Source organism: Cololabis saira, chromosome 2 (genome assembly GCF_033807715.1).
Source record: "Cololabis saira isolate AMF1-May2022 chromosome 2, fColSai1.1, whole genome shotgun sequence".
Classification (NCBI taxonomy): Eukaryota; Metazoa; Chordata; class Actinopteri; order Beloniformes; family Belonidae; genus Cololabis; species Cololabis saira.
In genome coordinates this window covers 13,266,956-13,290,714 of record NC_084588.1, presented here as the reverse complement: position 1 = coordinate 13,290,714, position 23,759 = coordinate 13,266,956, and the positions used below count along the sequence as shown (strand labels likewise).

The 23,759-nt window shown below is 39.9% G+C and overlaps 2 protein-coding genes across 2 annotated transcripts; one reads left to right on the top strand and one right to left on the bottom strand.

The window, feature by feature from the left end:
• Positions 1-3,614: 3,614 nt before the first annotated feature.
• Positions 3,615-16,765, top strand: LOC133456250 (troponin T, fast skeletal muscle-like; the record flags this gene model as incomplete). Its single annotated transcript, XM_061734707.1, has 12 exons — positions 3,615-3,771; positions 7,499-7,516; positions 7,777-7,797; positions 9,925-9,943; positions 10,054-10,099; positions 11,298-11,414; positions 11,505-11,582; positions 12,968-13,081; positions 13,196-13,305; positions 13,869-13,959; positions 14,546-14,586; positions 16,197-16,765. Coding segments are annotated over 12 exons (849 nt in total), but the record flags the coding sequence as incomplete, so codon positions are not given.
• Positions 16,766-18,752: 1,987 nt separating this feature from the next.
• Positions 18,753-22,849, bottom strand: LOC133419606 (myoblast determination protein 1 homolog). The gene is made up of 3 exons (XM_061708873.1): positions 22,104-22,849; positions 21,190-21,262; positions 18,753-19,334 (listed from the first exon to the last, which is right to left on the bottom strand). Exons 1-3 carry the CDS (start codon positions 22,632-22,634, stop codon positions 19,138-19,140), a joined length of 801 nt encoding a protein of 266 aa, XP_061564857.1. The 5' UTR covers positions 22,635-22,849; the 3' UTR covers positions 18,753-19,137.
• Between the last annotated feature and the right edge of the window lie 910 nt (positions 22,850-23,759).

Below are 23,759 nucleotides of genomic sequence, written 5' to 3'. Positions count from 1 at the left end.
GGTGCTGAGTTTCATTAAATATATTATAATACTAGTACTACTACTACTATTAATATTAATAATAATAATCTGCACAAATTCAGTTATCTTTGCCTCACATTTCAGCATCAGACCATGACAGCTGTATGTGAGTTGTGAGTGAATGTGGTCTCGGACGTGACGTTGACCACAATGAACATGTCATCACTGGGACATCACGCCCAAAATTCTTATTGGCAGTGTTTATCTATCGTGACACAGTTGAGGTAAATGATTTTGCAGTCATTTTGCAGAGTTGGGAATCCCAAAAGAGTCTCTCAAAACCTTTGCAAAGCAAAAGGCAAACATTGTGCTTACAGTAAGATAAGTTTTAGAAGAATATGACTTCAGCATGTGTAAACTTCCAACATCAGTTGGTGAGACGACAATAATTTGACTAAACCCTAATATTTAGTTTGGATAAACCCCGTTATCTATTATTTGTTATCATCTGTTGACAGGGTAACTAGCAAATTCAAATTGGAAATAGTAAAGACATAGTACAGAAATCGTGGAAGAAGAGCTATAAATATCCTTTCAGTTAAACTTGCAACAGACGGTGGTTTGTAAAGTGCTTTGATTCCAGACTGGAGTCTTACGTGTCAAAATAACCCAGCAAAGACGATAACCCCTCCTGGCCAGCTGAATAAACAGTGCAGGACATCACGCGTGCTTGAGAGAGGACAGATGCACGCTGCTGCAGCTTTCTGACCTTCTCAAAGCGCCGCAGTCACATCCTAAAAGATTTTTCCTGGTAGCAAGGGATACTTTAAGAGTGTTGCAACCAGGATCATAGAAAGCAAAAAAAAAGGTTTATGGAGTAGCTGCTCTGTTACACATTTAAATATTTATTAATATTTGGGTATGTTCTTTGTTAAGTGAAATTTTTACAGAAATACAGGATAAAGAAAGGACAGACGCCATCAAAGCTCACCAATTAACATTTACTGGAGACAATGAGACCTTTTCTGAGGTCTTGATTGAAATGCCCTACATGTGACATATTAATATATCTATATATATAAAAGGATACAGAAGAAAAGGTCCCACCTGAACCCTGTCTTAACAGCGTCTTTCATAGCACCTTATTTTTAGGTTGGAGTCAGACATTTGGCTCAACTCAGCTCCCTTTTCCTAAGGTGTCTTGTGAAAGTCAGCACCGAGTTATCAATTTCCAAGATACAGCAAACGCAGCCTGACGAAGCCGGGTCACGATAAAAAGGAGAGGCTGGATACGTGATGTCACAGGACTTTAAAAATCTGGACGACTGAGCGAGAAACTATCAGACTTGAGTTACCTGAAACAAGGTGACTGAGATGAAGCATGTCAAACACACGCTTCAGTTATCTACCAGTCTGCCAGGTTTAGAGGTGCTGATGTGAATGTTTTGCCTCCCTTTGAGGTAGTTGGATTCACTGTCTCTGCTCTGATGTTTCAGAATCTTTTGTCTTTTTTTTTCAGGTGTGAAGTCTGCTGTCGCCATGTCTGACACTGAGGAAGTGTAAGTACATCCCACACTGCTCCCAGAACCACAAAAGCAGTCTTACATTTAATAAAAAAAAAAAAAAACTGTTATAATTTCAACTTTGGGTGATTTTTTTATTGTTTTGTCTCTTATTTTTCAGGTATGACGGTAAGTGACGACTTTTTATTTGGTTTTCCTTTAAAAATATTTAGAAATAACAGAGTAGCTGTGATTTCATTCACAAGAAGCAGAATGCATTGTGTGTTTAATTGTAATGTTAAGAGTTCTGCTTAAATATGACAACTTGTCATTACTTTAAAGGCATTGCTAACATCTACAGTATATGACAATGCACTGATCTAATTTGTTTCTCTTGTCTCGCCCTCTTTTTCTTTCTTTTTTCCCATAATCGAAGAGGAGGAAGGTAAAGATGACTGAACTGAATCAACTGAACATTTAAGATCTTTTTTTTTTCGCTGCACTAATTTTTCGCAGCCTCGTTTTTCACCCTTAACTTGATGAGTTTGACACGGTTGCCTGCGGCTACAACACACTAACATCTGCGCTGACTTAATCGAGATCTCCGCAGGGTTCAATAAACGCAAAGTAGACCTACGAAGACATATTTAGCTCGACTTCAGTTATAGAAATCTCATTTGTAGTTGTGACAATAAGTTAATTAAAAAATTAAGAACATAATTTTATTTTTTTCCTTTTTGTTAAAGCTTTTATGAATTAAGCAACTACTGCAAACGCCGTGAGAGGATTATTTCCGAGTTGCTTTGCCGTCGACTAACTTGGGCTGTCAGTCAAACACATCACAGTTAAGGGTTACTGAGTGATGTTTGAGACACATGGTTAAGGAAGAAATGTGACTGAGCCAAGAGGCTGTGCACATTTGTTTTCTTAACATGCGAAAATGTTGACATGGTCATCTGGTACTGTCTGTACCGCAGTCATTGACTTGTTTCACGCAACGGCCATATTCAAACTGTGGATGTGCAAAACTACCTGCGTTTTGGGAAACTGAAGACTTTACCTGGGTGTAAAAAGATAAAATTAATAATAATTAATCAAGTATTTTTGAATCTAACTGAATCAGATGAGCATTGGTGTCAGTTACCTGCCAGCTAACATTTCAGATACAGTACCTGTTGTTTACCCATTTACAGTTAAAATGTATTCCTATAATTTGACATTTATTATGTTAAATTTTTATCTTTTATTTATTGTAGTGTTTGTTGGCCAAATAGTAGGCTAGATCTCAACCCAAACATTTTAACAAACAATTATAAGGATATAAATGCCGTATAAGCCAATATATCAATAACCTGAATGAAAGGATTACACAATGTAACTGCTGGGTTTTGAAAAAAGTCTCTTTTTTTTTTAAATCAACCATTTTACAAAACTGTAATTAAGAAAAAAAATATTTTGCTAACTGATGGGATTAAGGCAGGATGAGTGTAGCACCCGAACTCGCCAAGACGTGGGCCAAATGGGCATTTTCCTGAGTGCTTTGGGCCACGCCTTGCCCTCACAACACTTTTCTTCACATGTTAAAGCCAGTTCATGACATCTGGGCCACATCTGGGCCATAAAACAGATGCTATAAACCAGCTCATGTCTTTTATGCCACATCTGGCCAAAGCAACACTTGTATGAGTGCCAAATTTAGGCCCCACTTCATCTGGTTTTTGGGACTCTATATCTTATCTTATGTTATATTATATATATTATATATTATATTTTCATATTGCTATTAGTGAAGTGGTCTTGGGAGAGTGGCAGATATTAATTAGCCTCCATTACTCTGCAAGCCCAGTCCTCAGATCCTGTTGAAAATGGGTTTTCAGACTGAATAAAACATTTGAATATGTCAAATAGTTTGTTTCCGAAGGCCGTTTGCAGCATCAACAGTTCAGTATGGCGTCTGTGTGAAAGGTCAACTGACTTTCTGTCATCACCATCACTATCATCATCATCATTATCATCATCATCATCTGTCTCTCTCTCTTTCTGTTCTCCAGCAGCATTGTCCTCTCCCATCCATCCTCTCTGTAACAAAAGTAGACTCTCACTTTTGGTTTCTAATGCCTCTGTCATGTCTGTGGTCTTCATTAACGGCCTTCTCCGGCACCTTCTACCCTGTGGTTTGGTGCATGCCGCGTGCCCGTAGCCCAGGAAGTAGAAGTAGAAGTAGCCCCTGAGGCGGAGGCCCAGGTTGAAGCAGAACCAGAACCAGAACCAGAACCAGAGGAGGAGCAGGTGGTTCAGGAAGAGGAAGGTACGTCACATGGGCAGTCTGCTCACTCTACTCCTGCAGACATCCAGCACTGCGGTCCACAGGGTAGTCAGTCCTATACAGGTCAGAGTGTTGAGTCTTCAAAAACAGGGTTTCACTTCACATTTTCAAATAATCACAACAATGTCAGCGCCGTCATTTTTAAATAATTGCGTAAAGATCAAATATAGTTATAAAGTACAAATTTACATGTTTTTAATATAGCAGATTTGATGCAAGACAATATCAACATATTAAATTACAGAGTAATGGCACTTTTATTGATTAATCTGTGTATTAAAGATTAAGGTTTCCTTTGAAAATGCAAACCGAGGCTGCCTGGCGTTATGCTGTAACAACTGGCTGCAGTTTGGTGGAAGGAAAACCTTGTTTTTCTGAAACTGGGATGTGTTGGAGTATCAGAGAAACTCGAATCTGATCCTTTCAAGTCTGCTGCTCTTCTGGACACTTAATCTCACAAAAATCTAATGTGCAACATTACACACAAGTGGCAGATTTGTTTCAACTTACTTCACAATCTGAAGACTCAATACTTGGCTGTCTTGATGGGGTTTAGGTTTCTGCAGTTTGCTAATCAGCACCACCCGAGTTTAGCTCTTTTCACGAGAGTTACCTCCTCTTCATAACTGCCCAGTTTGGCCAAAATGAATCTGCAGAGTTCACAAAAGTCTGTTGTTTCATGATGGAGAACTGACTTTAGAGTACCTTAGATCCAGATCCAGAACCAGTTACTAAATATGTCGATGTCTTATTTGAATTAGCACATTGATGCTGTCGCATCACATTTTGTGATAGAAATCACCACTTTTAACAAGACACAAATTGAACTCCATTTCTCCACATCATCTGATTAGCTGTTCAAATGACAGATGACGTTTTAAATAAATAAATAACCTTGGTGTTGAACATTCAAAGCACTGAAGCAAAATGACAAAGAAAAACAGCTGAAAAGGATTTGAGCTTCAGCTGCAGCTTCTGCTTTCTCTCTGTTTGTTTGGCAGATTGCATCATGCTTCTGAGGCTAATGTCAGCTTTTATGAGGACTCAAAGTTTATAACAACCAGGCTCCTACAGAAGTTTGTGAAATTATTACAAATAAGAATTCAGTCAGACTATTGTTGAGGCTTAACCGCGTTTGATCATTCCAGATATCTCTTTGATTAATACTTAACTCTAAAAAACATCACCATTAATATGAAGTGACCGATTGACTGATTACATTAATAGGTTGTGATGAAGTTGTTCATTTTATAGATAAGTTCAGAGATATCGCTTTATATTTCTGTGCAGGTATAACATTTTTTTCTACTGTGGTTGACGTGCTGCTATGTATCTGGCTCACATTAGTGATTTCGGGGTTGAGTCACAATTGAGAATTTGGTCACTTCTCTAACTAGGATCTCGACTAAGAACAATTGTGATTACAAAAAAAAGCACCCCTCTCCTCATTAATCCTTTACGGAGAAAGTTGCTTCATTAGATTTTTTCCGTAGACTTACAAACAATGAAAAAGGTACAGAATAAAAAGGCTTTGTAAAATTCTCACGTAACCCTCTAGGGCTGGTTTTATTTTCCAAGTATTTCACTGTGTTGTCTATAAAAGATTAATCCGTTGAGGGCAAACCAGACATGTGCTTTAAATTATTTTCGCAGTGACCGCCGTTAGCTCACATGCAATCAAAGGGAATCACTTTGTCCTGTTTCCAGCATTACTGCTCTGTGTCTGATGTGTGTTTTCAAAATGAGCTGTGCATATAAACGTCATAGAGGAGAAGAAGAAAGTCACTTTCATTTGCATGGATCAATTACCCAATGTCATCCTTGGCCTTGTGTCCATTTTAATGGCTCATTTTGTTGTTAATGACCATTATTGCTGATTGCATTCAGCAAACTCATCCATCTCTCTTCAAGGCCATGGGAGAAAGGATGATGGGTAATTTTGTGTCATGTAAAAGCCAGTTCTTCTCCTCCTCTCAGTCCATGTTTAGCATTTATTTTCTTTGTGTAGATGATGAGTGATATTGGCCAACTGCTCAAAAGCATTTACGTTGGGGTGTGATGCAAAACAATCATCTTTACCATTAAAGTCCTCCATGGAAATGTTTGATTTTGTTCAGATGGGGTCACTGCGGATGTCCCAGGCAGCGCTCTTGATGAAACAATGTTTCATTGTTAATCATTCAGCAGCATTTACTTCCAAAAATTCAGGTTCTCTCTGATTAACAAAGGACAAGTTGGCCTGACGCAGCCGAAGACTGAGGATAGAAACTTACACCAAACGATTACGGACCACTTCAGAGCAGTAACTTCCCACAAAAGTCAAGGCAAAGCACCATCCTCAAGGCTTTGTCCATAAATATGGTACAAGTGCTTAACAGTGCTTATAAAAACCTGCATAAGACCTAGTCAGACAAATTAATGGAGTCATGTGTGAATTGGGAGGCTCGCGATGTCGAGCTGTTTGTAGAAGTAAGCAGTACTCGAGTTGTAAAAAAAAATTACAAATTACAAATAATATAATATATTACAAATTATAGCACTGACCAAAAAACCTGCAGAAATACTGCAGGAATGACATAGCAGCAGTTAAATGCAGCCTTCTGTAAGCTTTAAATATCCACTGGGCTTACATCTAATACATCAAAACAGAACAATAAAAAACAGTTTTCTGAACTTATCAATATGCCTCTTTCCTTCACAGGATAAGTAAAATGGATCACTGCAAAAATTCAAAATCTTAACAAGAATATTTGTCTTATTTCTAGTTAAAATGTCTCATTTTAGTAAAAAAAATCTCATTACATTTAAAACAAGACTCATCACTGGAAAAAACAACAATTTTCACCTGTTTCAAGTAGATTTTCACTTGAAATAAGTAGAAAACACGATGTTTTTATCTTGTAATAAGAAGATAAATCTTGTCCCACTGGCAGATTTTCCTACTTATTTCAAGTGAAAATTTACTTAAAACAGGTGAAAATTGTCAAATAAGTTATTTTTCTGGTGTTATTTTTCTGGTGATGACTCTTAATGTTGAAATAGCAGTAAAACCACATTCATTGATGAAATGACATAAGGGATGGAAAGGGGGGATGGCAGTTTTACAAGGGGGATGATTTTGACCATTTTTATTTCAGGGGGGGATGCCATCCCCCCTCATCCCCCCTCAACTCCAGTACTGGAAGTAAGAAACTGAAAACAGAGCTGCCCTGTTCCTCACTTTGAAAAAAAAGGTTAAATAAAATGAATAAAGTAAACTTTGATATCTTTCCTGCGCAAACGCTTTTACTAAACTGCTTAAGTGGTCAAAAGAAGATGAACTATAGCCAGAAAATCTGATACAATACGATAGTGAAAGATTTACTGAAAATTACTTTCTTCAGAATGACCATTTGAACATTTATTTGTTTAAAAGTAAATAAGAAATTTAAAAAAAATCTAATACTAGCGCAATATATTAAATAAAATCCCAAATTATTGGCCCATAATGCAGATTTACATCACTTACAGACAGAATAAGTGATGAGCAGATCAGTCCTTGCCATCACACGGGACTGCAGTTGCTGCCAAGATGAACACCCCAACCAAGTAAATGTGCTTTTTAAGCTGTGCACCATTAAGAAAGAAAAAAAAGCACAGGAACAGGCTGCTCAGTCCAATTGCTAATGATGTCTGTTCTGCTCTTGCTTTGGACGCTTGCTGCATGCAGAGGCCTATGAAGAGGAAGGTATGTAGATTTGAATTCTTCTCTGTTCTTCTTATTTGGCTTTTTGTCCGTTTCCCTGTTGACAGTCTTCCACTTCCTCTGAACATTAATAACTGTTGGTACTGCTGAGAAAAGTAGAAATAATCAGTTGTCTTGGCCATATCAGACCAACGGTGACACGTAGGAACAGGGCGAAGGATTCATGAATGCCGAGCCGAGGTCACGAGCTCCTCTGCTCATCTGTGCTTCTTCTCTTTTTTTGCATGAATGTGTCCTTTCAGGGGAGGATGACGATCAAGATGGTAGTTTGTTGTTCACGCTAAGTCACTGTTGCCTTGCTTGCTATTTCCTCCCTCGTGTTGCCTGTTTTTCTTTTGTCTTTTATCTTCACATGAAGACCCAATGAAGCAAACAAAAAGCTAATCACACATTTCCCCCAATCCCAATTGTGTCTTTATCACAAAAACTATTAACAGTAATTACAACTGTAGACCCCCGTTGTGGAAAGTGTGCGTTGATTTACTGTATGCTCAGAAAATCCCACTCTTATATAGTTTCTGTTTTGGTTTATATGACTTGGTACTGATTCCTTTATCCCTTTAAATGTCACTCATTATACTGGTTTGATTTGCACACTAATTGACTGGAAATTAACATTGTTAAATAAGAGAGTGAGGTAACATATCACTCCGGACTCATACCTGTGTATGATCCCTCACTCAAAAAACCCACAGTAATACTGCTTCCTTTGAATATATGTACATATATAAGGGTTATGAGGGTGAGATGATGACATAGATGTTAAAAACTAAATTACAGCAGGTTAGGTTAGAAACGCTTCGTATAAGACAGTGAAGCGTGAGCCTGGCTCTGTTTTTAAAAATATGACAAACCGAGAAAAGTCTCATCAATAACCCTTTTAAAGACTGATGCTCTCAAGAATATATTATTATCACCTAATGTTTCAATTTTAACTGTTTTTCTGAGGACATTTTTACAATTTACATGGAGTTTGAGGGCATATCAGGCAACTCTTTTACTTTATAGGAAAATCAACTCAGAAAAGTATTTTTGAAAAGGAAGAAGACGTTTATGAGAAACAAAATAATAAAGTGGAAATGTGTTTAAAGGAAACTTTTTAAAGAAAAGAAAAGTTGTATTTTTATGCAGCGTTACAAACGCTTCTCTTTCACCTCTGTTATCAGCAGCTGGTTTAAAGGGCTGGAGTCTGCCACTTGACTCCGCCCATCTCATTGTCTGCATGTGAATTTGCGTCGCTATTCAGCCGATCTGTGCCGAAGGAGCTCTAGAGCCAGATATTAACAAATACCTTTCACGGCAGAGTCAGAAATGACGGCTGCATTTAGGCTGCGCTGGGTTTGTGTAAACTTGCTTTGAACTGCTCCAGCTGAGGGTCCCAGCAGAGATTGGCGGGAGTTTGCTATGGCATCATTCATTTCAGATGTCATTTCAGTAGTGACCCTTGAAATGAGAACATTTATGCACATTTGATGAGAATTAATTAGTGCTTTAAAAGCACTCATAAAAAACATCACAGCGGGTTTTGTCCAGATCAGGACATTCTTTTAGCTTCAGGTTGCTCAAAATCAAGTTTCAAGGTTGTGCCATGTCAAAGATGTTGAGCTTTTGCACAATTCAGACACTCAAAAATATTGTTTAAAGTAGAATCATTTTTAATAAAAAGTTTCAAATAAAGCAGATTTCCCTTCATTGCTCCTCCAATCTGCTGTGGCGGTGATGAAAAGACCACGTTCCCTTTGCAAACATGGCCACCGTTTCAGGTGACAGTTAATGATAATTTCAAAAAATACGTAAAATTAGTCAGTGTCTCAAAAAAGAAAAAAACAAGTTGCAAAACTCAAAAGGATCACATTTTGTAGCCTTTAAGGCAGAAAATACGTGTGTGTATGTGTGTAGGTGCGTGTGTGTGTGTGTGTCTGTTTGTGTGTGTGTGTGTGTGTGTGTGTGTGTGTGTGTGTGTATCGTTTGTCCATGTCAGTTTCGTACAGAGCCAGGTTTGCTCTTTTCCTAAACCATGTCAACTCTCCTCATGAGAGTGGTTTCAGTCTTCTCGTTTTAGCTCTCGCAGTAATAACACTGACGTTTTCTTACCTGGCGGTTTCCTGACCGTGACCAGTATTGCTGTGTGTTTACTTAACCACGTAGAGGCTAACGCACAGTCATTGGGTCATTGCTTATGGAAAGGATTGCACAAATGTAAACTGACTCTCACATTGCAACGATCTACTGGAGGTGTGAATCGTCCTACAGCACTCAGATGTAACTCAGCTTGTCCACAGGGTTCTCCTCCCCGATTAACAAGTAGCTCTTAACACCAGCTACACTTTTATTTTCTAACTAACAACTCTCCTCTGCTCTCTCTCTATCGTTGTTCTGACCCGAACCAGAGGAGAAACCAAAGTTCAAGTGAGTACAAACCAGCTATCGCTTGTCTTTTGTGGCTGACAGTTTTACATAACGGCCACTTTATCTATGCATCTTTTGGTTTAATTCCCTTTGGTAATTTCTTTGAACAGACCCAGTGCTCCAAAGATACCCGATGGAGAGAAAGTGGACTTTGACGTAAGCTGGCATGATGTTCTTGAGTGATGTAAAAAGAATTACAAATTAGCACTTTAACACATTTCTTCCAATAGCAGTGGATGACACATGTCACACTGAATGTTTAGACCATCACGGACTCCACAACAACACAACATGTAATGTTTGCAGACAATGTAGGATATAAATACCCAAGTTTAACTAACAGAGATTATCCAATAATACATGTGAGGAGCCACAACATCATTCCCCACAGGTGTTTATGGCTACACAATAGGGCAGCAAGAAGGTTCCTGGTTCAAATCCCAGCAGGGGCCTTTCATATGCTTGTATGGGCTTTGCCCAGGAACTCTGGCTTTCTCCCAAAGTCCACACTACACACTGCAAGCCTCTCTGAGCCTATGACTGCCTGCATTGCTGTATCCAGTGTTGCCAACTTAGCGACTTTTCAGACCCCTATAGCGACTTTTTTTTTAAAAAAAGCGACTGGCGACAAATCTAGCAACTTTTTCTGGTGTTATTGGAGACTTATCTGGTGGGCAGAGCAGAGCAGAGCAGAGAGGAGACACTCACCACTCCGCATCCAGACTGCAAATGAAATGCACTTGCGCAAAGCCGCCGCTGGCTTGCAGAGCGGGATGTAAATGTAAACGTTTCTTTTTTCTTTTGGGTCACTTTGCCGGCTCCAAGCCCGGATAAAGGAGGAGGGTTGGTTGTAGAGGTAGCAATTTCACCCTACATAACAATCTTTTGATTAAATTTGCTGTTATAACATTTAACAATACAGGACAAAACTGATGTGTGTAATGTGGATCTATACAAAGCATTGAAATCATTAAATGTTGTTAATGTTGAAATTATTTTTGTACATTTGTAGTTCTAAACATATTTAGGGTGTTTTTTACTCACTTTTGTCTCTCCCACGACGTTATTCCTCTCTCCTACAGCGTCCATTACAGTTATATGCAAATTGTCAATTATGCAAATTAGGCGATGACGTCATTTAGCGACTTTTGGGACAGCCAATAGCTACTTTCCTTACTGAGGAGTTGGCAACACTGGCTGTATCAGGGATGCATCAACACTGATATGTGACAGAAGTGCAGCCGTTTCACCTTTTTGGATGAAAGTAGTTCATTTCATTTATAAACTGCAGGTGCATCAGGTTGTTCCTGGTTTTGGCTTAGAAAAAACCTTGCCGTGTGTGTCTCGTTCACAGGACATCCAGAAGAAACGTCAGAACAAAGACCTTTTTGAGCTCCAGTCGCTGATCGATGCTCACTTTGAGTGCAGGAAGAAGGAGGAAGAGGAACTCATCGCGCTCAAAGAAAGAATTGTGAGATTGTATCTGAATGAGACTCAAAGAAGATGCACTTTCTTTTTTTTTGTGCTTTGATTCAACAAGCGTATGCATGTGTGCTTCCAGGAGAAGCGTCGCGCGGAGCGCGCCGAGCAGCAGAGGATTCGTGCTGAGAAGGACAAAGAGCGGCAGGCGAGGCGTGAGGTACTCTGCTCCCGCCAGACCTGTGCTTTTGGTGTCCTTTGCTGTTATCCAGAGCTGACGCTGTAACTGACTGACATCTAGTGTCTAGGTTGGAGATAGCAACCATGTCTGACACGGTTCAGCAGGGAATTACATCAGTGGCCGAGGCCAACAGGAGCCCAACTTCCTCATTTCTCCGAACACATTTGTTCTTTATCTGTGATTAGGGTTGCCACCTTTCAGAAATAAAAATAAGGGACATCTCGATTTCAGCAGCGCAGGCGCCAAAAAAAGGGACATCCCCAAAACTTCTAAACTGCATAGAAATGTATTTATTTTATAGGCTAGGAAAAAACAAAACGCTTTGATTTAAAGTATAAAGTGCTTTAATAGCATTGAACTTGCATGACTGTACAGACAGACAACCATACTAGCAACTGAAATATCCTCCTATGCTACATATGTCCATCAGCCAAGATGTAGAATATAGCTACAGGTGAAGAATATGGTGTAAAAATTAATTTATTTCAATAATTCAACTTAAAAGGTGAAACTAATACATGTATATTACATAGTCTCATTACAGGCAAAGCAAGATATGTTAAGCCTTTATTTGTTGTAATTTTGATGATTGAATTGTTTATTGATTTCATAATATATTCTAATTTTTTGAGATTTTTTATTTGGGGTTTTCATAAACTGTGAGCCATAATCACCAAAATTATAACAAATAAAGACTTGAAATATCTCACTTTGCATGTAGTGGGAAATAATATATTTGTTTCACCTTAAGTTGAATTTACTACGAATGAAGCTTTCCAATATATTCAAATTTTCCGAACTTCACCTGTATATTATGACATCAATAAATAAGAGCATAATATGTGTCTGTATTGGTTCAATACTGAACGCAACTTTTAATTCCCAATTACGGAACGATTCCGTATTTCAAGGGACGGGTGGCAAGCCTATCTGTGATTTGCACCTAGGAAAAACCCAGCATTTCCTGAATCTGCTTCACCTCGTCATGTTTAAGGTTTTCGTCACATGGCACTGCCTCTTGTAGCATTACAGTAGATGTATGAATGTACCCTCAAACATCCCCCAAAACCTTGTCACCCTTCAAAGAGTAATGATGATTTTATGAAGCTTTTGTGGCAGTAATATGGCCATTTTCCACTGTACAGTAGGTCATGAGAAGTAAATTGATATAAATTATTTATTTTGACATAATAATAAAAAATAATTATTTGATTGATTAACTTAAAAGTAGGTTACAAAGCTCATTTGCACTGATCTCTTCCGTGTCTCACATTCCTGCAGGTCAACATCATGAGAAAATGACATCATGAATAACGTTGAATGTGACTATATGGTGATTTCTTTTTGTTAAAACTGATTTATAGGCTGAGAGAATAAGAAAGGAAGAGGCCAGCGCCCAGAGACAAGCTGACGATGAAGCCAAGAAGAAGATCGCTCTGACCAACATGGGAACGGGCTTCAGCAGCCACCTGCAGAGGGTATTGTATCTCCATGTTCTTTTGTCCCCCAACTTATGGAGACGTTTGGCTGATCTGATCCCATTCTGACTGCTTCTGAAAACATGGAGTGTTAATAAAGTCTGACTTTTCTAGATTGACGCGAGGAGGGGCAAGAAGCAGACTGAAAGAGAGAAGAAGAAGAAGATCATGGCGGAGAGACTCAAACCTCTCAACATCGACAACTTCAACGAGGACAAACTGAGGTAACCTGCAGCGGGAAACATGTCAGCAACACAGATCAGAAGTCATCTCCTTATCCAATGCTTAATTTACCATTACATTGTGTATCTAAAGGTCCCATCTGCACGGTTCACATATCGATAATATGCTATGTACATCTCATGTTGAAACTGAGTCACCTTTTGGATCAAGTATATTCTAAAAGATAATGGTAAACAGCATGTCTGATTGAAAAGCCTAACGTAAAGAGGGAACATGCAAACCAAACAGACAGTTTTCCATTAAAGTAGAGCATAATGAACGTTATCTTTGCACGTCCTTCAACCCAGAAGGTGACACAGATGTAAGTGTCCTGCACAGTTCCTTACACACTTAGTCAGCTTCCTCTTTTATGCACCTCTAGTCTTTCTTCATGTAGAAATGGGTCTGGGTTCTGACACATTGTGCTGCATGTTTTATTCTGACAGAAGATCTTAATGGTGATTAACTCAAGAGCAGGGTTTGTTTTCATGAATATGCCCGAGTGAATTTATTTTAAGCTGTTTGTTCACTGAAACATTTGCTCCTGGTGTGTGTCTGCGTTCAGGGAAAAAGCGAACGAGCTCTGGGATAAACTGCGCGACCTGGAGGAAATTAAATACGACCACGGCCAGAGGCTCACGAGACAGAGATATGAGGTCAGTGAGGAAGTGCTGGAACACACATCCTTCATCTGCAAATGTCCTGGTCATGTTTTCAGGTCAGGTTTGTAAGCTTTTTAAATCACTTACTTCATCATGATTCGACCACACAGTTATCTAAAAGCAGTTTGATTATGAATATTATCATTGCTTTTAGTGATGTGTTGCTAAAAAAAGAAAAGAAATGAGATAAACTGCTCGTTTCTTTCAGGGTCACTGAGCTCATTAAATGAGATTTCATCCTTGGTATAATTTAGATTCTTCATATCATGAAAGTGGTTCTTTCTGAAACAAGGTACATTTATCACTTGGGAGGAGAGAGAAACAACTACTCCATCTCATTGAAGCCAAGAGGTTCTTGTCCCCCAAACGCCTTCTTATGTCTCTTGCCCCCCATGAGCGGAGACTGGTTAGATCTGAGCCTACACGCTCAACTCAAGTCTTTTATCACGAAGAAAACGTTTGAATACTTCATTGTGAAAGCTGACTGAACTGATATTGAGGTAGAAAATGTTGAGTGTTTGTCAGCTTTCATCAGGTTGGACATCGTCTCTGTTTAAGTCAAAGATGTTTCTTTTTTCAGGTCATCTCTCTTAGAAACCGCATTGATGAGCTGCAGAAACAGTAAGTCATGAACATCAACACATCCCATGATGTTGCATATTAGTAGAGCCCATTTTTAATCAGCATTCCTATTCCAAATAGCTGTATTAAATTCATAACATAGATGACCTTTGTATAACTGATGACAACATAAAGATACCTGAGGTAAATGTACGGTAATCGTATAAATGATAGAAACATATATTTGAGTCAATCTTAGTAAGTTTTAATAGGTGTAGGTGTATGTTTTGCCCTGAAAATAAATGAGTAAGAATACAAGTTAATGTTATATTTACTGACATGATTGTTTAAATATGCACGACAGCGCCCCCCTTCGGCCAGATTTGCAGTTTTCCTAGAAACCAGTCACCAGAGGGCGCTGTTCACCCAAGACTATTGTTCATTTTCAATCTCAACACGTTTCTGCAGAATGACTCTCTCCAGTTTGCATGTGTGTGGTTTCTTAAGAGGCTTTCACATAGAGGGCGCAACAGGGCGCGGGCTGCCGTGGCGAATTGAACATTTTTTAATTTCACCGTGCACCCTGTGACGACATCTCGGCCAGTATGAGACCAATATGAGACCAATAGGAGAGAAGGTGGTGGAGGAGGGAGAAAAAAAACTGGCAGGTTGTAGATCAGAGACGATCAACATGGAGGAAAGAATGATCTTCTCTGTGAGTCTCTGAGGAGCTGTGGGATGAGACTGCAGGCCTATCGGGACATCAATAAAAAGGGATAAAAGTGGAGAGAAATCTCCCAGAATTTGGACATACCAGATGTGTTTAAAAATGGTAGAAATGTCATATTCTTTTGCTCTTTTAACAATAAAATGTTAGTTTAAAATAGAATATAGCATTTCCATGCCTCATATCAGGATCAATTGAATCATTTATCAATATATGGTTATGAAAAGACCATGTGTCAATACTTTTGTAAACTGAAGCACATACTTTACTACATGTACACTCAGTATATCTAAAAATCTAGATCACTGACATGAGCTCAAAAACAACAACATAGTTCAGAAAGGTTTTTTAATAAAATGTGTTTTTAACTATTTACAGTGGACTTGAAGAAAAATGGAAGAACTTGAGGGACAGATATATAAAGGAGAGTAAGGTATCAGGCCTACTGTCAGGCTGGTGTGGTGAGGACCCAGATGCAGGAGAGCGAGGCAGGAGTTCGCAACAAAAAAAAGGGTTTATTTTCAAAAAGAAAAACCAAAAGCCCTGCTTGGCAGGATCAAAAAACACAGACAGGAACAGGGATAAAAAAATTAGAGCAAAAACAGGACAGTGGAGGAAAGCACAGTACGGAACCACAAGGAGCAAGGGAATGACAAGACCAGATATACACAGGGGATAACGAGACACAGGTGCAGACAATCAGGGCAGATGGGACACAGGCGGGGCAAAACAGAAACAAACTGGGGGAAATGTCAACCACTGACATAAGGGAGGCCAGGTGTTTAGTTGCAGTGATGGAGCCTGAAGTTGGTTGATCACCTTGCACCGAGTCTGCGCCCACCCGGGCGGTGTGCGCGGCGCAAACCACGTTCTCTGTGAAAGCCCCTTTAAACCCTGCTGTTCAGTCCTAACTCTGTGTTTGCTCTGTTTCTGCGCTTTGCAGTAGCAAGAAGGGAGCCGCGGCGCGCCGCAGGAAGTGAGCGACTCCTGCAGGAGCAGCAGGCCGCTGCGAGCAGGAGGCACCGCGGCCCTCAGCATCCGCACGTCGCCCTGCTGTGTCAGCTGGAGGGGAATGGTTTCAGGATGAGCTACAATTTAAAAGAACATTGTAAAGGATAAAAAAACAAATGTTACCACTGAAAAACGGATTGATTTGTGTCCTATGAATGAGTGATGTCCATCTATTGCAAGTTCAACAAGTGTACTAAGCTTATAGCTGTTAATTCAAAGGTTCATAAGAAACATGAGGATTTTTAGATTAAAAACATTATTATTTATTGCTTTTAAACCTAAAAGTAACAGTTTGTCTGAACAATTTGCCATCAAGTTACTTCTGGCAGAACTTTTATGAGAAATAAACTTCTGTTCCAGTTACCCTCTACACAGTTCAAGGTTTCATCACACCAAGTGTATTCTATCCTTTCCTCCAATGATGTGTTAACTTATTAATAGTGATTTGTTTTATCATAAAATATTTTCCAAAAGGTCTGATCAATAAAGATACCACAGAGATACAGTTCAGCAGTCCCTTTTTGGACCCTGTCTTTACAGCTCTGTTCATACCAGACTTATGCAGCAGATTCAGCCGCTTGGTTTAACTCCGCCCCCTTTTTCTGTGAGGTGTGTGTTATTCAATCTGTGTTATAACTTTACACAACCTACTTTCAACACACAGCAAGCATGAGATGGAGGTGGGTGGCGATGAAGATGGGAAGCCCGGATACTTCTAGTCCTATCTGGGTCTGTGATGTCACAGTTTCTTGGAAATCTGACCAATTTACTGAATGATTTATTGTCCAGATGTCGATAGCCCTAAAACATGAAACATGCCAAATATTTTACATTAGAAGTCATTTCGACTCCCAAATATACTCAGTCAAACACTAAAAATAAAAGGTTTTTCATACTACCGGTACTCCCTTTAACTCAGAAATCATGCTCAAATGAGTCAAAGAGAAATGAACCAAAGTATGTATCTCTGTGCTGTAACATCAGCGTCAGGTAGCTGGAGCTTGAGTTGGATGTTTAGCACATATTTACACGAAACCATCTACAAATGTACAATCTGAAATTACCATCATGTTGGACTATCACAGTATGTTTAATGTAAAAGTCGCCAACACTGCAAACTCAAAAGGTCTACCATGTTGCCTTAAGCCAGATGTCGGTCTGGTCAGCCCTTTGATTTTGACTTTGACTTTGATTTCCAGGGGGCAGTGCCTTCATCTGCACAGGAAACCATCACTGGATGCCATTGGGCAGGAATACAACCAATATGAGATGCGAAACGGGACGTAGGCAGACCAGACCAGACTAGTATCAACAAAAAACAACCAAAATCGCTGCAGTGGTGCAGGAACGCCGGGGAATCACTCGTTAGTTTTGCTGTAAAAACCAAAACCTGGTCATCCAAAGTGTTATAAGCGATACTGCAAATCTTTTTGAACAAGGTTTGACGTTAAGGAATGTCAAAGAAAAGTCAATGCACATGTAAGAGAGTTGTGCACGAGCTTTTAAAAGAGCGCAACTAAAAGAAGAAGAACGTGAACACAGATGAAGTAGCAACAACATCTGATTCATCACTTTAAACACTGACAAAAGAAAGCTCATAACACCATCAAAAACACAGTCCCTTTAAAAAGACTCACCATCACACTGGTAGAAGTTGGGCGATGGGCCACATTATTACTTGATTTTTTTGCCCAGATATTGTCCTGGTCATTCAGAACAATGACAAGAGCTGTTAAAAACAATCACTCAGTATCAACAACAGTCATCCGTTCCTGTATGAGTAATCACCTAAAATCTGCACTGTTGTGATTGATTTGGTACATTCTGTACCAGTGGATAAAACTGAATGGGAAAGGTACCAGACCTAACGGCTGCTCATCAAACCGCCTTTGCGTGCAGTTGGTCAGCGCTACAACCAATCAGAGCAACACACAAGGTGGTGTAGAGGGAGTTGTGTAGAAGACTACATTAAACTTTTTCTGTAGCCTGTCAGCAAAACAGCAAATACACCTACGTTGCAGAAGAATTATTCAAGGCGCCGCCTTCTGTCCAAACCTTTGACCGTCTATGGCAAAGCCGATTCAAACGACCGTTAGTCCTCATCTGCAGCCTCCACACTGTTTACATCCAGATTACGTCGCCATGTGGCGTTAAACTCACCCAGATCCTCCATCTACGAGAATAGACTGATTTGATTGGCTCCCCAGACTTTTGGTCATATTTAATGAGCTCCAAAAGCTGGTGGCTACACCTACCTGCAAAGCTAATTTAAATGTATTAGTGATATATATACCTGTACCAGACCCATTCATAAAACAAAATGTTTGCAAAGTTAAATAAGCACTGCATCAGGCTTGGCAGCAGTATTTGTGACAATGAAGTGTTGAAGTCCAGAAAAATTACATTTTGTACAATGTAGACTGACAAAACATTACGTCAAAGTAAAGTGAATTATTTGAGAAAAGAAGTCAGAATATAAATATCTCTTTATTGATATTTCAATAACTCATAAATATTGTAGAAACATATTATAGAACAATCTCCCTAAGCATTAGAGTGTGCTCTATGACATTAAATGGTATTTAGCTCTTAATTCCAGATGTAATAAATGGTCCTCAGTACTGATCAGCAGAAATCAGTGTGGAAAAGGTCCCGTCCTTTAACATTCTGCTGGGATGTTTGAAGCAGACAGCAGCGTTCAGTTTATAGGCTAAAAACTGAAGAAACTCAAACTTCAGGACAAAAAAAAAGTCTCTACCAACAAAAAAAAGATGCAGTCGACAAAGTATCTCATCCATAAATCCGAAACCAGGAATATTTTTGTGTTCGCTCCTTTAAAATGGAGGTAAAGAGTCTGTTGTGAGGGAAATGGTTCAGATGGGCTCGTAGATGCTGTTGGGGTCGACGGGTGAGCTGGAGGCGGCGGGGCTGCTGTGAGGTGAGCCGGGGCCCCGAGGAACCACGCTGTCTCCCGCTGGGGTTGCAACTGGGTCAGTGCTGATGCGCTCCACGATGCTGGACAGGCAGTCCAGGCTGGAAATGGGCGATGTTTTGCTACTGCTGCTGCAATCTTTAAAGAAGAAACAAGGACATTTAGATGTTTGTTCAGTTCACAAAAGAAAGTGTTCTTTAAAGACACAGAATGTAACAATGCCACCTCTGACCACATGGTGGCAGCATATCACAAGAAAATGTATGTAGCAGCGCCTCGCGTATAATGAAGTGCACCCCCAGTGGGAGGGTCCTCATTCACTAGCACAGTATTTTTAGGGACTCTCTCAAGCATACGTGTGTTTAACATGGTGTCTAAACGCTTGTTTGTTTTATATAGTAACAGGGATGAGAGCAGCATCTTTCTTAGAAGATTTTTAAAGTGGAAAATTAGTCCATCTCCAGTAATCTTTCAAATGTTAGCAGGAATTATATTTCTCCTTATTTAGAAACATTGGAAAGAGAAAAGAAAAGGCTCTGTGTGGATGCAAGCCCTCAAAAAACACACATCAAAGACTGTATCTTCTAACTTATCTGAAATAGAGAGGTGGTCAGAGAATCATGTAGTGAACCGTTTCCATTAAAGCAGCAAAAACTAGTCTTTTTCATGTTAAAATATTTGTTTTCGATTTCAGTTGAAGAAATATTTGAAGAACCATTATGAAGTCGTCGCATTTTTCTATGCATGCTAGTGACAAATAGCATGACAGAGAGACGCACGGACGTAACGATGGAAGAGAAAGAGTAGAGACAGAGTAAATCTCAGAGAATGTCTTAAAGCCCACTAAACCTCCATGCCTATAGGGGGACCCCCTGAGCTAAAATTACTTCTCCAGTTTCTCTTTGAGAAAACAGGTATCACTTAAGGCCTATTTATGCTCAAGTGAAAAACGGACACCCAGGCTGACAAACCTTTTCGTCCGTCTGCTGCACGGTTTATGCACATAATCTGTACCATTTTCAGAGCCCACGCGGATCCATCACTTGATGCCGCAAACGGAGCACTACCACCAGAAACCGCGGGGGCAGCGCTGAGCAGTATAGCAACCAGGAAACAGGACAAACCAGAGAAGAAGGAGGAATTCGCCAGCCACATGCTGCAATCTATTTAACCGTTGACTACTGCGCTGCTTATTTTTATGCCTCTTTCTAAGAGCGTACATTATCATGATCTCCCCCTTCGGCGCCATGTTTGCTGAAACTGCCTCTTCTTTGTCTTTTTCTTCTGCTTTTGGTGTTTTTTGGAAGTTTTAAACAACTTTGTAGGATGGGTGTCTGAAACTGACGTCCAAACGCAGAAGTGACCTCTGAACTCAGCACTGTCCACTAGTGGATGACTTGACAACCAAGGCAACGTTAAAGACGCTTGGAAGCATAAGGGCAGCGACGTATGACAACGCTTGAAACGGACATGCTTATTTACGTACGTAAGGGAGCATGAATTGGCGTTTTGATGAATATTGTAGTAAGATTAAAGGACAATTCCAGGACTTTTCCTTTTTGGGATACATTTTCACACTTTACTTTTAAGGGGGTATACGTTCTCTGAGAACACATCCTGAGAAACAACAAGATGGCCAGGGCTGTTAAAACACTATAACATAACTACTAATAAGCTAAATAAAATTGCCTATCTTACCAAACAACAGGCTCAGACTGCATAGAAAATAAAGCCCAGTTAAAAAAAAAAACCTTAATTTTCATTTACAGCTAAACCTAAACCTAAAAGATTTTAGGTTTTAGAGGTGTTTACTAATGATGAAAATGGGATATTGGAGAAAATGATGGTCGTTTTGGGGAATACGGTACATTTTTCATCTTGAAAACAAGAACAAAGCCACTTTTACGTATAAACTGTATTTGACAGAAACTGATGAAAAGTGAAGGAACTTTTGGTGAATTATCTTGAAGATGTGAGGAGAGAAAAAACTCACCGTCTGCTGTCTGGTTACAGTAGGAAATGTCTTTGTTTTCACTTCTGGATGAACGTGGAGTCATGAAATCCATCTGAAACACAACATTAGCACAACTTTATAAATGACGCCTGTATTTAATCCAAACTGTCCCAGTTTTAATGGTCATGCAGGAGGAGCTGGGAACAATCGCTAAGAGTTGGAGATCTTTGAAGACACACAGTTAAAAAGGAAAAGTGGCATCATCTGGAGCTGCTTCCTAAACCAAACCTCCAACACAGCAAAGGGCTATGCCTTTATACTGAAGAAGAAATGGTCCAGTGGTTACCACGGTAACCGACTATAGAGTTGTTAGAGCCCTGCTGCTTCAACAGCTTATTAATACATTTGATATGAGAGTATTTAATCAGTTATTCTTCATCAATATGCAGAGACAATTTCAAACATGATAAAAATGCTTCTGGGAAAAATTGCAGACTCAACCTCTGATAATTGATGAAAGCAAATTTTGAATAATTTGTCTTGAAATGTTTAACCTTCACTTTGAAGACAGTTATGAATTAATGTTGGTGAGATAAGAGTTAAAACTTATAAACCAAAAACATCCAAGTAAAAAAATAAATAAAAAAAATCAGAATTATATACAATCAACGAATAACATTTTAGCGTATATAAACCACCAAATATATTTTAGAAATTGCTTTTAAATAAATGAATATTTGTAGAAAACTACAACAAAAATAAAACATTGAAAACCAAACGATCTATTCAAGGTGGAAATGTATGTATATGTTGTGTTTGAGTGCGAACCTTTCAAACACATTGGGAAGATTCCATTCATCAAAATTAATCACTGCAGCCAAAAATAAATCTCCCCGCGCATTCCTTACATTTCATGAGGTGCACTTGAACGGTTCAGCTGTTCGCGGACTCACCATGCCGTCAGAGCAGTTGGAGTGGGGGCTGGAGGCATCCGACTCCCTGCCGTACGTCTCCAGCGGCGGGTAGAAGCTGTCGTCCTGGCCGCCCCTCAGCAGCGCCTGCAGCGACTCGATGTAGCTGATTGCGTTTCGCAGGATTTCCACTTTGGGGAGCCGCTGGTTGGGATTGGAGGCCGTGCAGCGTTTCAGCGTCTCGAAAGCGTCGTTGACTTTGCTGAGCCGTCGCCTCTCTCGCATGGTCGCCGCCTTCCTCCGGTCCGCATGCGTGGTCTTCCTCTTGCAGGCTTTGCAGGCCCAGAGCAGGCAGTGGCCCGCCTGGTGGAGGCCCCCGGGGGCCCGCACGTGCTGGTCCTCCTCCTCTGACGTTGGGACGTGGTGATGCAGGTGCTCCTCTGACTTCAGCAGGCCGGCGTGCGACAGCCGGGCATCCAGGTCCTCAAAAAAGTTCAGGTCGCTGGTGCTGAAGCAGGGGTCATAGAGGTCATCGCCGGTGGAGAGAGGGAAGGGGAAGTCTGACAGATCCATCGGCCTCTGCAGACGACTCTGAGAACAACACCACGGCGAAAAAGGTCAAAGATGTTCTTCAAAAGCCCTTGTGGTCACAGAAAACCTTAAACGTATTCTCTCCGTGAAGCTAAAATCACAATCAAGATAAGAAAAATGGAAGAACACCAAAGTGTGTTGGAAAAAGTTTTAGTCAAAGTCAGCAGAAGTGATTAAGAGCTGACAGTAAAGGGCCAGTGTGTGTAACTTCACCTCCCTCAGCTTGGTTTGTCTTTATAAAGCAGCCGGGGTGGAGGCGGGGCCCCGGTATAGGTGACCAATGGTCAGAGGGGTGTGGGTGTGTTTGTGTGTGCATGTGTGTAATGTGTGGTCACAGTGAAACTCAGCAAAGAGGAAGCAATTAAAGTGTCGAGTCCAAGTCCGTCATTATAAATCAACCAGTATGCAGTCGAGATGGATATTTATAAATAAAGGCCAACAATAAGTCACTAAGTGTTCATGATCAAATAAGTGATCATATTACTTCTAATATAGTTTCAGGTGTCAACTGAAACATTTTCATCCAAGCAGGAACTAAGATTATCAAATGAAAGGGTCACAGAGGTTGTCTGATGTGGTGGGTGGTCCGTGCTGTCGCTCCAAAGTAATCAGAGTAAACAGATGCTGCAAATGAAACATTGAAGACAAATACTTCTCCAGAATAATCATTGTGCAGGTAAGATTAGGCCACAATAACTGATCAAAAAGTCAAATTTTTCTGATTTTAATAGTGAGCTCTGCATACAAAAACAAAACAAATGCGTGCATAGTTATGCATTAAAGACAAAGAATAGGTTCATTTGAGGAATTTCTATTCTGAAAGAGAGCAACTGCAGTCTCAGGCATCAGAGGATGCAGGAGGATAACTAAAGACAACGTCATGGAGAATCATTTGGTGAAACATAAAGTCACAAAAAACTCAATCCAAAATGTGCTTATTTTATAACATGTTCATGTTTAAAATCCCAAAAGAAAGATGAATTAATTTACAGATCAAACACACAGAAGTGAATTTAACAAGGGCACTGTGCAGAGATGTTTTCCTCGTTGATACAAAGAATTATTCTGGTCCTCTGGATCGGACTTTGATTTCCGGGCGTCGATAAC

Bases quoted from the DNA above. Each gene is read 5' to 3' on its own strand.
- LOC133419606 (XM_061708873.1), bottom strand. From the start codon at position 22,634: ATGGATCTGTCAGACTTCCCCTTCCCTCTCTCCACCGGCGATGACCTC. The intron at 21,263-22,103 runs GTGAGTCCGCGA...GTTGTGTTTCAG, and splicing joins CCAACTGCTCTGACGGCATG to ATGGATTTCATGACTCCACG. The intron at 19,335-21,189 runs GTGAGTTTTTTC...TCTTCTTTAAAG, and splicing joins CTGTAACCAGACAGCAGACG to ATTGCAGCAGCAGTAGCAAA.